This window comes from Dasypus novemcinctus, chromosome 14 (genome assembly GCF_030445035.2).
Source record: "Dasypus novemcinctus isolate mDasNov1 chromosome 14, mDasNov1.1.hap2, whole genome shotgun sequence".
NCBI classification, from domain to species: domain Eukaryota; kingdom Metazoa; phylum Chordata; class Mammalia; order Cingulata; family Dasypodidae; genus Dasypus; species Dasypus novemcinctus.
In genome coordinates this window covers 67,547,826-67,564,104 of record NC_080686.1, presented here as the reverse complement: position 1 = coordinate 67,564,104, position 16,279 = coordinate 67,547,826, and the positions used below count along the sequence as shown (strand labels likewise).

At 34.5% G+C, this 16,279-nt stretch overlaps 1 protein-coding gene across 2 annotated transcripts in view; it reads left to right on the top strand.

Moving 5' to 3' along the window:
* The window catches only part of LRP12 (LDL receptor related protein 12), a 71,335-nt gene that overhangs the window by 48,874 nt on the left and 6,182 nt on the right, over nt 1-16,279 (top strand). For both annotated transcript variants that reach the window (XM_004457558.5, XM_004457557.5), the window contains 4 exons: nt 5,469-5,604; nt 11,113-11,315; nt 12,771-13,872; nt 15,432-15,564. In XM_004457558.5, the coding sequence (XP_004457615.1) occupies nt 5,469-5,604; nt 11,113-11,315; nt 12,771-13,872; nt 15,432-15,564 (1,574 nt within the window). The remainder of the gene's footprint in view (nt 1-5,468; nt 5,605-11,112; nt 11,316-12,770; nt 13,873-15,431; nt 15,565-16,279) is intronic.

Genomic DNA, 16,279 nt, shown 5'->3' with positions numbered 1-16,279 from the left:
CCTTGATAGTGCCTTGATTTGGACATTTTCATGGCCTCAAAATGGTAAACTTGTAAGCTAATAAATTACCATTGTTAAAAACCAACCCATTTTATGGTATCTGCTTTTAGCAGCTTAGCAAACTTAAAACACTTGCTAACTTAGTTTCTGTGGAATTGTAGTAAAAATTGGACGTCTGATTTCAGTGGTTCAAAGAGGAAATGTGAAGTGAAAAAAAAAGTGAAAATTTATTGATGCATCCTGATGATTCATCAGAAATATAGTGGCAAACGATAATGATGATGAAGGAAGAGGTGACTGATTTAGGGCTGAAACAGACCTTGGAGATATTCAAATATCAGCCCCTTATTTTAAAAATGAGGAAGCCAAAGCCCAAAAATTTTTAGTCGTTTGCACTATGGCAAAGCCATTAAGTAGTAGACATAACAGACATCATCTTAAGTTTTTTACTCCAAACCTACCAGTATATTCAGTCAAAGTAACACAGAAGGAAACATTTTTAAATGGTTCTGTATATAAGAAAGAATAAATTCAAATCCTAAAAGAATAAGATTAGCATTATATGAATTTATAATGAATTTATTCGTTCTTATATAGAGAAGGAATGAGGTGTGGTTTTGCTAAGGTATATTTCTTTATATACCTGGTGTATCATGCACAAAAATATGTTGACAAAAAATTGGCTTGACCTTTGGACGACTGATCTTTGACAAGGGTGCCACATCCATTCTGTGACGAAAGAATATTCTCTTCAAAAAATGGTGCTGGGAGAACTGGATAGCCCTATGTAAAAGAAGGAAAGTAGACCCCTACCCACACCATCCATATACAACAATTAACTCAAAATTAATCAGAGGCCTAAATATGAGAGATAAAACTATAAAACTCATAGAAGAAAATATCTGGAAACATCTTCAGGACCTCATATAAGACAGAGTGATTTCTTAGACTTCACACTACAAGCATTAGCAACAAAATAAAAAATATTGATAAGTGGGACTTAAATATGTTGACAAAAAATTGACTTGACCTTTGGACGACTGATCTTTGACAAGGGTGCCACATCCATTCTGTGACGAAAGAATATTCTCTTCAAAAGATGGTGCTGGGAGAACTGGATAGCCCTATCTAAAAGAAGGAAAGTAGACCCCTACCCACACCATCCATATACAACAATTAACTCAAAATTAATCAGAGGCCTAAATATGAGAGATAAAACTATAAAACTCATAGAAGAAAATATCCAGAAACATCTTCAGGACCTCATATAAGACAGAGTGGTTTCTTAGACTTCACACTACAAGCATTAGCAACAAAATAAAAAATATTGATAAGTGGGACTTAATCAAAATTAAAAATTTTTGTGCATCAAAGGACTTATCAAGAAAGTAAATAGATACCTTACAAAATGGGAGACAATATTTGGAAAACATACATCTGAAAAGGATTTAATATCTAGAATTTATAAAGAACTCCTGTAACTCAAGAACACAAAGACAACCCAGATTAAAAATGGGCAAAAGATTTGAATAGACTTTTCTCCAAAGAAGATACACAAATGATCAAAAAGCACACAAAAAGATGCTTAACATCCTCAGTCATCAGGGAAATGTAAAACAAACCCACGAGATACTATCTCACACTGAGTAGAAGGATTCTATTTTACAAAAAAAAAAAAAAAAAAAAAAAAAAGGAAAATAACAAGGACAAGAGAGGATGATGTAGAGAAATAAGGAACACTTATTCTTTGTTGGTAGGAATGTAAAATGGAACAGCTGCTGTGGAAAATTATATAGTGGTTTTTCTGAATGTTAAATACAGAATTACCATTTGGTCCTGTAGTCCCACTTCTAAGTTAATACCCAAAAGAATTGAAAGCAGGGATTCAAACAGATATTTGTACACTGATGTTCATAGTGGCATTATTCCCAGTGCCAAAAGATGGATGCAACCAAATGTACATCAACAGATGAATAGATAAAATAAGATGTGGTATATACACACAGTGGAATGGTGTTTGACCATAAAAAGCAATGATCTGATGCATGCTACCACATGGGGTAACCTTAAAGACACATTGAGTGAAATAAACCTGATACAAACAGATAAATACTGTATGTCTCATTTATTTGTATGAAATAAGCAGAATATGCAAACTCATAAAGTCAGAAACTCTAGAATATAGGTAACCAGGAGAATGAAGAGTTAATTGGCATGGAGTTTCTCTTTGGGATGATTGTAAAGTTTTGGCAATGGATGATGGTGATGGAGGCATAGCTTTGTGAATGTAATTAACATAACGCCACTGAAATGTATATTTGAAAAATTATAAAAAGGGAAATTTTAGGTTGTATATAAGTTACCACACAAACACATAAACTCAGAACTATATAACACAAGAGTGAACCCTGACATAAACAGTGAGCTAAATTTAATAGCATAATTCTAATGACACTGTTTCATCATGGTACTTTGTAACAAGTACCACACTAATACAAATGTTAATAATAGAGAAAACTGTGTATGGAAGAGGGGGTATATGGGAACTTCTGCATGATTTTTCTGTAAAACTGTAACTGCTCTAATAAAACAACAAAAAACGCATTGGGGGTAACGGACTTGGCCCAGTGGTTAGGGCGTCCGTCTACCACATAGGAGGTCCGCGGTTCAAACCCCGGGCCTCCTTGACCCGTGTGGAGCTGGCCCATGTGCAGTGCTGATGCGCGCAAGGACTGCCATGCCACGCAGGGGTGTCCCCCGCGTAGGGGAGCCCCACACGCAAGGAGTGTACCCCATAAGGAGAGCTGCCCAACACGAAAGAAATTGCAGCCTGCCCAGGAATGGCGCCGCCCACACTTCCCGTGCGGCTGATGACAACAGAAGTGGACAAAGAAGCAAGACGCAGCAAATAGACACAGAGAACAGACAACCGGGGGAGGGGGGGGGATTAAATAAATAAATCTAAAAAAAAAAAAAAAACGCATTGACTGGATCATGTTGCAGTTATACAAAATTAAATCAATGTGTGTATTCACAACCAGTTAAGGGGAGAAATTTTATGATACTGTAATTTTGTTTTTGATTTGGGAGAATCATTAATATTTTAATATTACCAAAGTATTTACTGAGTCAGAAATGCAAAATACTGAATCTTAACCATTCTTATTTGTGTGTGGTATGTCTTATCTTTGGGCAGTTGTATGAATATAAAATATTCACAACATTTATTTTTGAGCTTCCATTACCAGAATCTAACTTTAGTTTTTAGTATAAGAGCACCACCTATGGGTTTCTGAGGAATTCGGGGAAAAAAAATTAAATTCCTTCTAGTTTTTTCCTATAGTTAGTCTATCCATTTGTTTATTACAGTTAACCCATTTTCTGCTTTGTCAGAAATTATTCCCCACCCTGCCTCTCAGTTTTTGGCTGTATCCCACTGCTGCAAAATCAGCTAGTATGTATTTGAGTACTTAAATGACAGTACAGTGTTAAATATAGGTTAAATATAATTTAACTCAAAATTATATTCTCTTTAATGTAGATTATTAATCTTTTAATGAACAGTTTTCCACATTCGAGAGGAATGGTGATGGTTGTTTTGCTTGTTTATTTGTATTTGTTTTTATCTTCATTAACTTAAAAATTTCTTCATTATACTACGGAAAGCTTTGGCAAAAGATAAATGGAGGAAAAATGGTGGTCATATAAATGATTTAAGTTTATCTTTTTCATTAAATTATTATGATAGCAAAGTGGAAGCAAAATTCTGGTGCTTTATTGTTAATACACTCTTAAAATTGCATTTGGATAAATTTAATGTTTCCTAAAGTATCATTAATATTTACATTTTTGTAAGGGAAATTTACTTAGTGAATTTAGCAACCAAAAATACATGGACGTTTTATGCATGGGCAATGAGATGCTTGCTAGGTGCTTGATATATATCCTTGAATTCTACACCATGAATACTTTGCTAAGGTACCCTAATTCCAGGATAGAGTCATTAAAGGCATGAACATTTTTTTTTGGCAGAATATACTTTTAAAACCTTGATTGCATGTTTTCTTCAGCAAATGGGTTATTCTATAGAAATTAGAACTGAATCTTCGAGTAATATAGCTTATTTTGTTTTCATTGTTGTGGATGACATTTTTCTAACTTACATAGTATGCTTTCCAGCATTCTTAACCTGAATTGAACAGACTATAACCTGTTTTAAAAAACAGAAGTTTTTCCCCCAAATTATAATTGTAACAGTAATATGTGGCTATCTATAAATTGTCTTCAACCTAACAGCAGAATTCAAAAAGCATGGTTGTCTGCTTTTGGCCATGTCTGGCCATGTGTTATACCAGACATTTTGCTTACGCTGATTCATTTATTTACTCAAGAGCTCTTTTAGATAGTTCTGAAAATTAATTTATTAATCTGATATAATGCAACAGTTTTTTCTTTTGGAAGATAGGTAATAATGTATGTATTCTAAGATGCTTTTTAGGTTCAGTATATCCTTTTTATTATTTTTCTAAAAATTGCTTCCATCACTTCCAATAACTGTGCTCCCTTGGCAACTACTCTCACCACTTCTAATTTGTTGCTTATTTACTATGACTTTAAAAATCAAATAATCCAATTTGTTACAATTAATTAGAGATTCTAGGACGTTAAATTCTACTGAAGGCTTAAACATTTTTCACGTTATTTTTTGTAGCCCAGTGACTTTTTTTTTTCTTAAATTGGGGGAGAATAAACTATCATATTTTCAACTGAATGCTGAATAGGTAAGATGTAATCACATAATGATATTTTAATTATTGACTGTTTCTGTCCTTTATTTTGAATTTACTCTGGAAATCATTTCTGACCTGCTAGTAAAGTTTGGAAGTTTCAATAAAAATAGAGAGCTACTTTGCAGTAATTTTGAAATACTTTCTCTCTCTATTCAACCATCCACTAACTTATCAAAAAAAATTGCAATCCAGCATTTTACTCTTATGTTTATATGAGCCTTTCCTTAATTATTTTGTGCAGAAGACTATTCTTGTAATATTCTTTCATTTTAAGTGTACTCAAAGCAGCACGGTGCTCATAAGAATCTAAACACAGTAATTCAGTAAATATTGAACTTTAGGTTGTTCATACTAAGGAAAATACATTTAAAAGATGCTATTTGAGAATAGATGGACAGGTAGGGAGGTTGGTAGGTAGATAGATTTCCATGGCTAAAACTAACAATCCTGCCTTTTTAAATTGCTATGATATCTAAATTGAAATCTTCCATGTGTACTTAATTAGGATAAGAGACTTTGTCTAAACGGGAAGAAAAAAATATCTCATTAGAATAATAGAAGCTTTTTAAGGTTGATAATACCACATTTCATTAAACATATAAAAAATAAGCACTAATTTACTTAATGTTGTGTTTTGAAATATAATAATTAGCTAAGATTGCTTTGGCTATCTTCCAGCTTGTGGAGAGACTCCAGAACAAATTCGAGGACCAAGTGGGATAATCACGAGCCCAGGCTGGCCTTCTGAATATCCTACTAAAATCAACTGTAGCTGGTTCATAAGGGCAAACCCTGGAGAAATCATTACCATAAGGTAATTCTGATACCTTTCTGTTTCACTATATAATATTTTATTGTAAAATATAAATTCAACATTTCATTACTCAACACACAGTAATATAAAAGGAAACTTCTCAGAAAATATAATAAATTACAGCTCTCAGTTTATCTTAAGGGAAAGAATAATGGCCCATCCTTCACCTACTATTAGGAGGGCATGTATTTTGCCCTAATGGGAGTAATCTACGTGGGACTATTGCCCATTATTTTGGTCTCACTAGCAGGATCATCTACCTAATTGAGTTTTAAATTACTGTAGGTATATATTTGTGTGCGTGTGCATGCACGCATGCTTGTGTTTTTATATACATATATATACACACACATAAATGTCTATGTCTGTCTGTATGAGTAAAACTTGAAATAAGTTAATGGATAGATTCTAAATCTGAAAATGTCTTTCTCTTTTCTTTATAACGTTCAAACAAAAAACACATTTGTTAAAAATACAAAGTGAAAGGCATTGTTAGGAGGAATGACCATAAGTTTAAGATTTTAAGAATAAATAATTATATACATTAGAAAAATTAAGATTAATTTTAAAAACACAGTGAATTGGTTACAAAGAAAAGCAGTGTGGGAAATAGGTATTAAGGAGAAAAAATTCAACAGAACTACAAATTGCCAGCTTAAGGAAATAATATCAGGGCCAGTAGAAAAGAATATTTGTTTTCCTGAAGGCACACACACAAAAAGTAGTTTGCCTAAACAAAGAACTGCAGTTGTAAATAAAAGAATATCATTCCCATTCTGGAGACAGCAATCTACTGTTACACAAAGGCACCTTTGGCGTCCTTTCATATGTAACCTTTTTGTGGGTAAGAATCATGGAATTTCAGATTTAGAAGGAACTTTGCAGATTGGACTTTGCCTTAATTTTACATTTTAAAAATGAATCTTGTTAATTTAGCCTACTTTTCATCTTTTTCCATCTTCCTTTTTTATATTCATTAACTATTGAGAGAAACTAGTCTCTCTTGAGAAACGTAACTATAGTCCTATAGTCTATCCCCTTTTTTCTGTGGCATAAAGAGGAGCCATACGGCTTGTTTTATTTTTAGTGCCCTTTGCCTCAGGCCACAGCTCCTAGAACCCTGGAGTTGACCTTATATAGAAGCTGCTCCATTTCACAGTGAAAAGTGTAATTCTCTTGCTTGGTTGATTGGTATGATGCACCATTAAGGTTATCCTTCTGAAACATTACTAGTGTTGGAATCTGAACAGTGTGCCTATTTTCTGTTACTTGTAAAAACAACTAAGTATAAATGTGTTTAAAAAAATAACGTAAGTTTTACTATGTTTCAAGTATAGGATTTCTTCTTAACATAAAACTAGAATTTATGGAGTTCTTATCTTTTAAACTAAAAATCCAACCCCACAATTAAACTTGTAGCCTACCAGCTCAGTTCTATAAAATCTGGAAATCTTGTCAGCACAGAGGAGTTTGTTACATGGAGGACTGCCACCTGGTTCTGCTCGCGTGTGGATCCCTGAGGTTTTGCAGTGTGAGATCACACTGAAAACCAAGAACAATTCAGAAAGGCAAAACAAAATTATAGCTAGTCCTATATTTGAAGAGAGATTTCCTGCATTCTAGAAGGATTTCATTAATTTGGACTTATACACAGCCTGCTAAGGATGAGAAGGTATCTTTAGTAATTGTCCTAGGTCTTTTTTTTTTTTTTTTCCAAGATTTATTTATTTATTTATTTTCCCCCCTTCCCCTCCTCCTGCCCTGTGGTTTTTTTGCTGCCTGTGTTGTCTTCTCTTCTCATTTTCTCTCCGTTAGGATTCACCAGGATTTGATTCTGGAGACCTCTGATGGGGAGAGAGATTTCCTGTTAATTGTGCCACCCCAGTTTCTGGTTTCTGCTGCACTTCACTTTGATTCTCCCCTTGTATCTCTTTTGATGCATCATCATCTTGCTGCATGACTTACTTGTGCAGGGCACTGGCTAACCACACAGGGCATTCGTGCGGGCACTGGCTCACCTTGTGGGCACTCGCGTGGACACTGGCTTGCCATGCGGGCATACTTCTTCTTTTTCACCAGGAGGCCCCAGGGATCGAACCCAGGTCCTCCCATATGGTAGGCAGAAGCTCTATCACTTGAGCCACATCCGTTTCCCTGTCCTAGTTCTTTAATCAAGTTGTCATTGCCATGATATACCAACATTTGAGAAAGATCACACACACACACATACACAAAGATAAGTTTCACATGAATATTGATATAAAGCCAATAAATTGAATTGCAGATATAGCTCAGTGGTTGATCACCTGCTTCCCATGTATAAGGAAAATAATAAATTATTTAAAAGACACATATACCATAATCAAGTATAATCATCAAGACATACAAAAATGAATCAGTATTAGGAAATTTTTTATTATTTTACCATAATAATGAGTCAAAAGAAAAAGCATGTGTTTATCTAGAATTTACAGATGCTTTAAAGCATTTTAGGAAAAAGAATCAGCATTCCTGAATTTAAAATAAAATTTAAATCCTTAGTAAGATGAAATTAGAAATAGGATTTTTTTAAATCTGGATGAAAGAGTAAAACTAAAATCACTTTAAACAAACAATACGGAGCACTCTATATAAAATTAGGAGATGGTAACATAAAGATAGTTTTCCTTTACTCCTCTCCTTTGAAACCCACCAAAATCAACAAAGATCTTAACTATCAGATCTAGAGGGTTGGATTATAGCTCCCTGCTTGAAGTCAAGTGCTAGGGTCGGCTATTTTTCTCTAAGCGTGGCTCTCATGGAGCCTGAAAGAGGCTGAAGTAAACTTCTGGTAACCACTGCCTGATCTTTTATGGGGCTGAGCCCTTACAAATAGGAATCTAACTCCATCTACTAACTGCAGTACTCCGAACCACCTTTTTAAGAATGCTTCTGGAATGGAGATCTAGGTGGAGGCAACTATAGCACAGATGTGGTGGGGAACATAGAGGGAGACAGGGCTTGCCTCTCTCCAGGCTGAGTTGCTCTGCTATCTCCACAAGGCCAGCTGTAGACTCTCAGGTGAATGTCTCTGTCTCTTTCCCTGGGGCTTCTGCCATGTCTAAGGAGCATCTCTGTTCCTCTGTGTTCTTCTTTGTGTTTACTTCCTGGGCACCAGCTCAAAACTCCAACTCCCTTCTCTGCAGTGTGGCAGTGTACTTTTTCTGTGAGTCCCTGCCTACCAAGGGAGTGGACACTCAATGTCCTACTAACAAGGTCCAATCAAAGCCCCAGTCATTTAATCAAGTAAAAGTGAAACCTCTGAATCCAATATAATCTAATCCCAGAGGAACAAATCAGTTTATAGACATAATCCAATATCTATGTTTTAGGATTCATAAAAAATATCAAACTGCTACACTGTAATAACATATTCTAAAATATATGCAAAGCAAAAAAGTGAGAATTTTAGACATACTTTTAATCAGAATATTATAGGTTAAATAGAAAAAAATTAGTAAAGATATAGAAGATTTGACAGAATTAACAGGCTTGATCGAGTACAAGTATGGATTATGTTTGTATGTATGTTTTTAGCAAATAGAGAGTACATGCTTTTAAAGACTTGTGGGACATTTATAAAAAATTGATTATGCATTAAATCACAAAGGAATTCTGAATGCATTTCAGGGACTCTACATAATTCAGATTATATTCTCTGACCACAATGCAATTAAATTAAAAACCAACAACTGGGAAGCGGCTATGGCTCAATCAGTTGGGCTCCCGCCTACCATGTGGGAGGCCCTGGATTTGTGTCCTGGGGCCTCCCTATGAAGGCAAGCTGTCCATGTGCCATGGAGAGCTGACACAGCAAGATGACGCAACAAAGGGAGACAAGCAAACACAGAATAAACATGCAACGAATGGACACAGAGAACAGACAGCAAAAAACAAGCTGCAAGGGGCAGGGATAAATAAATAAATCTTTAAAAAAAAAACCAACAATAAGTTGGGAAAAGTATAACAAACCCCATATGTTTGGAATCATATTCCTGGATAACTCCTGTATTAAAGAGGAAATCAGTTTTAAATCAGTGCATTTAAAGTCGTAAATTTTTCTCTAAGTACTTTTTCAGTGTGCTCCAATAGCTTTTAATATATAATATTTTTGGGCAGCGGACTTGGCCCAGTGGTTAGGGCCTCCGTCTACCACATGGGGGTTCCGCAGTTCAGACCCCGGGCCTCCTTGACTCGTGTGCAGCTGGTCCATGCGCGGTGCTGATGCGTGCGGGGAGTGCCCTGCCATGCAGGGGTGTCCCCGCGTGGGGGAGGGGGCGGCACCCAGCGTGAAAGAAAGTGCAGCCGCACACATGGAGAACTGACACAAGATGACGCAATGGGGGAAAGCTCAGATTCCCATGCTGCTGACAACAACAGAAGCTGACAGGGAGGATACAGCAAGTGGACACAGAACAGACAACCGGGGTGGGAGGGAGAGGGAAAGGGGAGAGAAATAATTAAATGAATAAATCTTAAAAATAAAATAAAATCGTTAATTAAAAATATATATATATAATATTTTACTGTGGTAATTATGGAGATATATGTGTGAGGCTACTTCAAAGCCTTGTTCATAATAGTAAAAAAAAACCAAAATAATCAAATTATCAGCCTTTTTTACTGTTATTCAGAATATTAAGAAGGAAATAACCTCATATAATTCTGTGTTAAATTAGACTTAATTATCACTTGTTTAAGGCAAAGGCAAGGAGATAAAATCAGATCTTCATTTTTTGGTAAGATTTGTACAGATCCAGGAAAATCATATTTTGGTTTCTCCTTTTTCATAAGCAGTGCCTAATTTTGTATGTGTTTTTATTTTTCTGCTTCTTTGCTTTTTACTCATATCCATAATTTATGAAGATTTAATGTTTAGCTATAAAGTGATATCTATTTAAAACTACCTTCAAATTGAGGGACTTTTCATTGAAAAAAAATTAGTCCATTTTTTATTTTTTTACTATGCTCAGATTTGTGCTATTTACTCTCCTGAAGATGTAAGCTTACAAACTTTACACTAAGCAGGTAGATGAACCAGTCTAGTCTAAAAGAAGGATTGAATATCTGTGCCTGTACTTCAGTTCATCAGATTACAGGATGGTGTTTCCAGTTTCAACATAGAACAATTTAGGATGTTCTGAATTTGTTATAGTCTTTCCTAAACACACACACCCCCCGAAGAAAAAGAAAAGCGCCTACCATCACCTGTTTTTTAATATTATTTTGGTGTCCAGTATTATTTATGAAAAAGAAGTATTGTTCTGGGATGTGGGAAAGAGCTACATATATATAAATTAGGAACAAAGAAGCAGTCTTATTATTTACTAATGATATGGTTGTATTCTGGGAAACCCAGAAGAATCAATGAATATTGAAACTTATATATGTCTTCATTTACTTTGTATTATGGATTTTTTTCCCAAAAATTACCTTGTTAAAATAGCCTTCCTATCTTTTTATTTGTAGTTTTCAGGATTTTGATATTCAAGGGTCCAGAAGATGCAGTTTGGACTGGCTGACGATAGAAACATACAAGAATATTGAAAGTTACAGAGCTTGTGGTTCCACAATTCCACCACCATACATTTCCACACAAGACCACATCTGGATCAGATTCCATTCAGATGGCAGCATCTCTAGAAAGGGTTTCAGACTGGCATATTTTTCAGGTATGTTTTTAAATAAGAAAAAAAGATTCTGAGCAGAAGAAGTTTATAGTATTACTGCTTAGTCACTTTGAGCTAATCTTCTAGACAATCAGGTTCTTAAGGGACCTGAGATTGAAGATGTAGTCCTTAAACCTAGGTCTCAAAGGGTGTTTTGTATAATCCTAATTAAATAATGAATTTTATAAACTAAGGTCAGTTTCTTTCTTTTTAAACATCTTAAGTTTGTTTGTTTTAAAAATAATTGTTCTCTCTCAAGTGCTTACCCATATCCTGAAAGTGACTTCAGAATATATTTTTGTGTGATCATTGTTTTTAAACCTTGAGAGAAAAAGCATGTCCCATTTTACCCTCATTGTCTCCAAAGAAGAAAAGTCTTCTTTTACTGTTATTGAACTATTCAAAATGAATGAGCAAATCATATAAATGTGAATAATTCAGAGCATTAGAGTTATGTTTTTTGCTAAAACCTATTTTATATCTTGAAGTTACATGTTCTTCTTTAGCAAACATTAGCTACTTTTTCTTCTTTTTTCTTTGTAATGTTTTTTAGCTTCTGAAGCACATTTTCTGTCACCTATTTACCTGTAAATAGGTTGTAGTGGAGAAAATAAGTATTAGCCCAACATTGTTAAAATTTGGTGACTCTAGGCCTCTATTGTTTTCTTTTCTTACTTTATTATTATTATATACTTAGGATCATATACTAAGAGATGTGTATACTAGTATATATTATATATTTAGGAGAATTTTTTTCTCTCCCTTTTATTTTGAAAAATTTTTTGCACTTGTGCTAAAATAGAAATTATAAACTACAAATACTGTTTTATATGATACATTATAAAACAGTATAAAGTTCATCTTGAGATAATCTTAGCAAAAGTCTGAGTTTAAGTAATGGGTTTGCAAAATATCCTATAATGTACATAGCAAAATAGTGTGTGTGTATATTTTGTATAAGGAGCAATGGATAAAGTCTAGAGAAAAATACGGAAAAAAGATTTCAGAGTGATTATTGTGAATAAATGAATAAATTTTTCTTCTTAAAATTTTATATATAACATTGTTTTAATGATGTTTATACAATGTTATTTTAAATTCTTAGGCAGTATATTTATTCTATTGGCTCATGAATCTTTTATCATTTTACTACATGTCCTGTAGTAAAAATAGCTTTCTGCAAAGACAGAATTGGTCATTTCTCCATTTAGATCAAAATGCAGAGATCTTCATGGGACACATAAACATTTAATAAATTGAATTGAGTAATTAGTATGCCAGTACTAATTTGTCATTAGAACTTAGCCTGTTTTTTGAAACAAAAATGTTTAAACTCCAATACTTGAGATTATATTAGCTTTTATGAAATTATCACTTGCATTTATATGTCTTTCAAAGAGTGTGTTTTTTTCCTCCTCCCTTCTCTGCCTCCCTCTTCCTCGTTCATCCCCTTCCCAGGGAAATCTGAGGAACCAAACTGTGCTTGTGATCAGTTTCGTTGTGGTAATGGCAAGTGTATACCAGAAGCCTGGAAATGTAATAACATGGACGAATGTGGAGATAGTTCTGATGAAGAGATCTGTGCCAAAGAAGCTAATCCAACAGCTGCTTCTTTTCAACCCTGCGCTTACAACCAGTTTCAGTGTCTATCTCGGTTTACCAAAGTTTACACTTGCCTTCCTGAATCTTTAAAATGTGATGGAAACATTGACTGCCTCGACTTAGGAGATGAGATAGACTGTGATGTGCCAACTTGTGGACAGTGGTTAAAATATTTTTATGGTACTTTTAATTCTCCTAATTACCCAGACTTTTATCCTCCTGGAAGCAATTGCACCTGGTTAATAGATACTGGAGATCATCGTAAAGTCATTTTACGTTTCACTGACTTTAAACTTGATGGTACTGGTTATGGTGACTATGTCAAAATATATGATGGATTAGAGGAGAATCCACACAAGCTTTTACGTGTGTTAACTGCTTTTGATTCTCATGCACCTCTTACAGTTGTTTCTTCTTCTGGACAGATAAGGGTACATTTTTGTGCTGATAAAGTGAATGCTGCAAGGGGATTTAATGCTACCTACCAAGTAGATGGCTTCTGTCTGCCATGGGAAATACCCTGTGGAGGTAACTGGGGTTGTTATACTGAGCAACAGCGTTGTGATGGCTATTGGCATTGCCCAAACGGAAGGGATGAAATCAATTGTACCATGTGCCAAAAGGAAGAATTTCCTTGTTCCCGAAATGGTGTTTGTTATCCTCGTTCTGATCGCTGCAACTACCAGAATCATTGCCCAAATGGATCAGATGAAAAAAACTGCTTTTTCTGCCAGCCAGGAAACTTTCATTGTAAAAACAATCGTTGTGTATTTGAAAGCTGGGTGTGTGATTCTCAAGATGACTGTGGTGATGGCAGTGATGAGGAGAATTGCCCAGTAATTGTGCCTACCAGAGTCATAACTGCAGCTGTCATAGGGAGCCTTATCTGTGGCCTGTTACTCGTCATTGCATTGGGTTGCACTTGTAAACTTTACTCTCTGAGGATGTTTGAACGAAGGTCAGTATCAACACAGAACTATAGTGGTTATATTCTGTACAATAAAAACTGGCCAAAATATTTACAAGTGCTTTAGTGTGATTGGCAATCTATATTCTATAGTAGATTAGAAATGGATATTCTTCATTATTTATTATTGTTAAAATTAGTGCAAAAAGCCAGTACTCAAAAGGATGACATATTACAACTAATAAATAAAGTTAGGAGGTAAGAAAAGCCAATCTGTATTTACTAGTTCCTGTTCTCAGGTTAATCTGTTTTATAGGAATTTTTCCAGCCACAGCTCTAGTTGTTTTTTAACCTGTGTTTTTTTAAATATTAATTCAACAATTGCAGGTATTTGAGACCTGCCATGTTCAAAACACCAGGCAAGTGAATGGAAAGATTAATACAGCATAATCTCATTAGGAGGAAGGCACTAGTGGGTGGGATAAGGTAAAAATAATAGACAAAAATGTAATGTAAGAGCTGTAAAACAAAATGCTGTGAAAGACAAAAGGGAGGGATATGTTATGGAAGATTTAATTGAAAAGGTACCATTGGAAATGTACCTTTAAAATGAATAGAATGTGGGTAGAAAAAGGTATTGTAGTTGAAAAAAATAGGCTTGGTGAATAAATAGAAGTAGGAATGCCCAGCATTATTCAGTGAGTCAGCATACATAGTTCAGTTTGTCTGAACCTAAGATGCATATGGAGGACTAATATGTGGTAAGACTGGAACACAAGGCTGTTGTCAACGTTATAGAGCTCCATGAGAGCCACGCTTAGAGTTCTCAGTTCAATAAAAAGTGAACTGTTAAAGGGTTTTTTTGAGAAAAGGAGTCGTCCCACTGTCAGAGCTGACCCTCAAGGAGAGTAGTCTTCTTCATTGTGGTGCAGGATGGATTAGACCTGGGAGAAGTTGATGTCAGAGAGGTCCTCTAGGAAACTATGACCTTCAGCCCCAGAAAGGTTATGAATAATAAATTTAAGAAAGAACTTTACCTACCAGGCAGCTAAAATATAGATGCATACAGATATGACAGTGTCAGAGTAATCATTCCTGCATCTCTTCTTTGGGAAAATATAAATGGCCAAGAAAACCTTTTGCCAGACTGCAGGATAAGAGCACCGTGGAGAGTCAAAGGTCTTGCTTGAGCTTCAGAACCAGTTGTTTCAGAAACTGTTTTGGTGACCCCTTTCATCCTTTTCCTTATTGGAAAAATAAATGTACTGAACTTGATGAATAAAGTGTCTTCTAACAGCTTTCAAATATTGCCACCTAAAATCTGATGCCCCTTGTAACCGTAGGGGTTTAAAGATCTAGTATCTTTCTCTCTCCTTTTACTTTTTACAGGAATTTCTGATTTATTGAAATTTAGTGATCCAGGCCCTATGAGGACAGATTTGTATGTCCAGTGTAGGGATAATATAGATATTGAGTAAATGTTGGTTGAATGACTAAGCTTTAAAAATGATCAAATATACAAAGATTCAGATCATTTTAATAGTAACAATGTTTTGGCTTGCCTTTTTTTTTAATATAACCCCTTTTATCAAACCCTTTTCTACTCAAAGATCATTTGAAACACAGTTGTCAAGAGTGGAAGCAGAATTGTTAAGAAGAGAAGCACCTCCCTCTTATGGACAATTGATTGCCCAGGGTTTAATTCCACCAGTTGAAGATTTTCCTGTTTGTTCACCTAATCAGGTAAATCGCAATTTATGATTTCTGTATCAGTACTTCTTAAAATGAAATCTATACCTATATATTGGTAAAGCAAAGACCCTGAAGTATGACTGAGTCAGAATTTTTGTAATCAAGTTAAGTATTAAGTATACAGAAGACTGAAATTATAATACTTTTACATTGTATTTTAACAAATACTTGCAAAATACAAAAATGTACTTTATTACTTCTATTTTGATTCTTAAGCACTTTACTGTTCTGAATAGTTGAGTGCATTAACATTCAAAAGTAAAGTTTGGAACAATTTTTCTACTTGAACTGAACATTTAGAAAAAGGTTTAAGATTGAATAGTAATGTGTCTGAATTTTTAAAATTTCTCAGCAATTAGTTTTAAACCTTTTTCAATACCTGGGGTTCATTGTAGGCATAAGGATTTATAGTTAAAATGTAAATTCACTTAGAGTTAAGAAAAACTGATAAGCATTATTTTGCCAATGATGTAATTCTGTTCAAAATTGAAGATAATTTCATTTTTGGTAAATGAAATTCTCATTATAGTCTTTCACCTTATTAGAGTCTTTTAGGAAATCTTTGCTGAGAATTTCTACTTCTAAAATATTTCTCTGGGTCTAATTTGCTTAAGTAAATAATTTAAAAGTTCTACAGGTTAGATTTTTATGTGCAAAATAGGAAAAACCTAAACTGTAATTTCTTTATACTGTTGGCATTGCTATA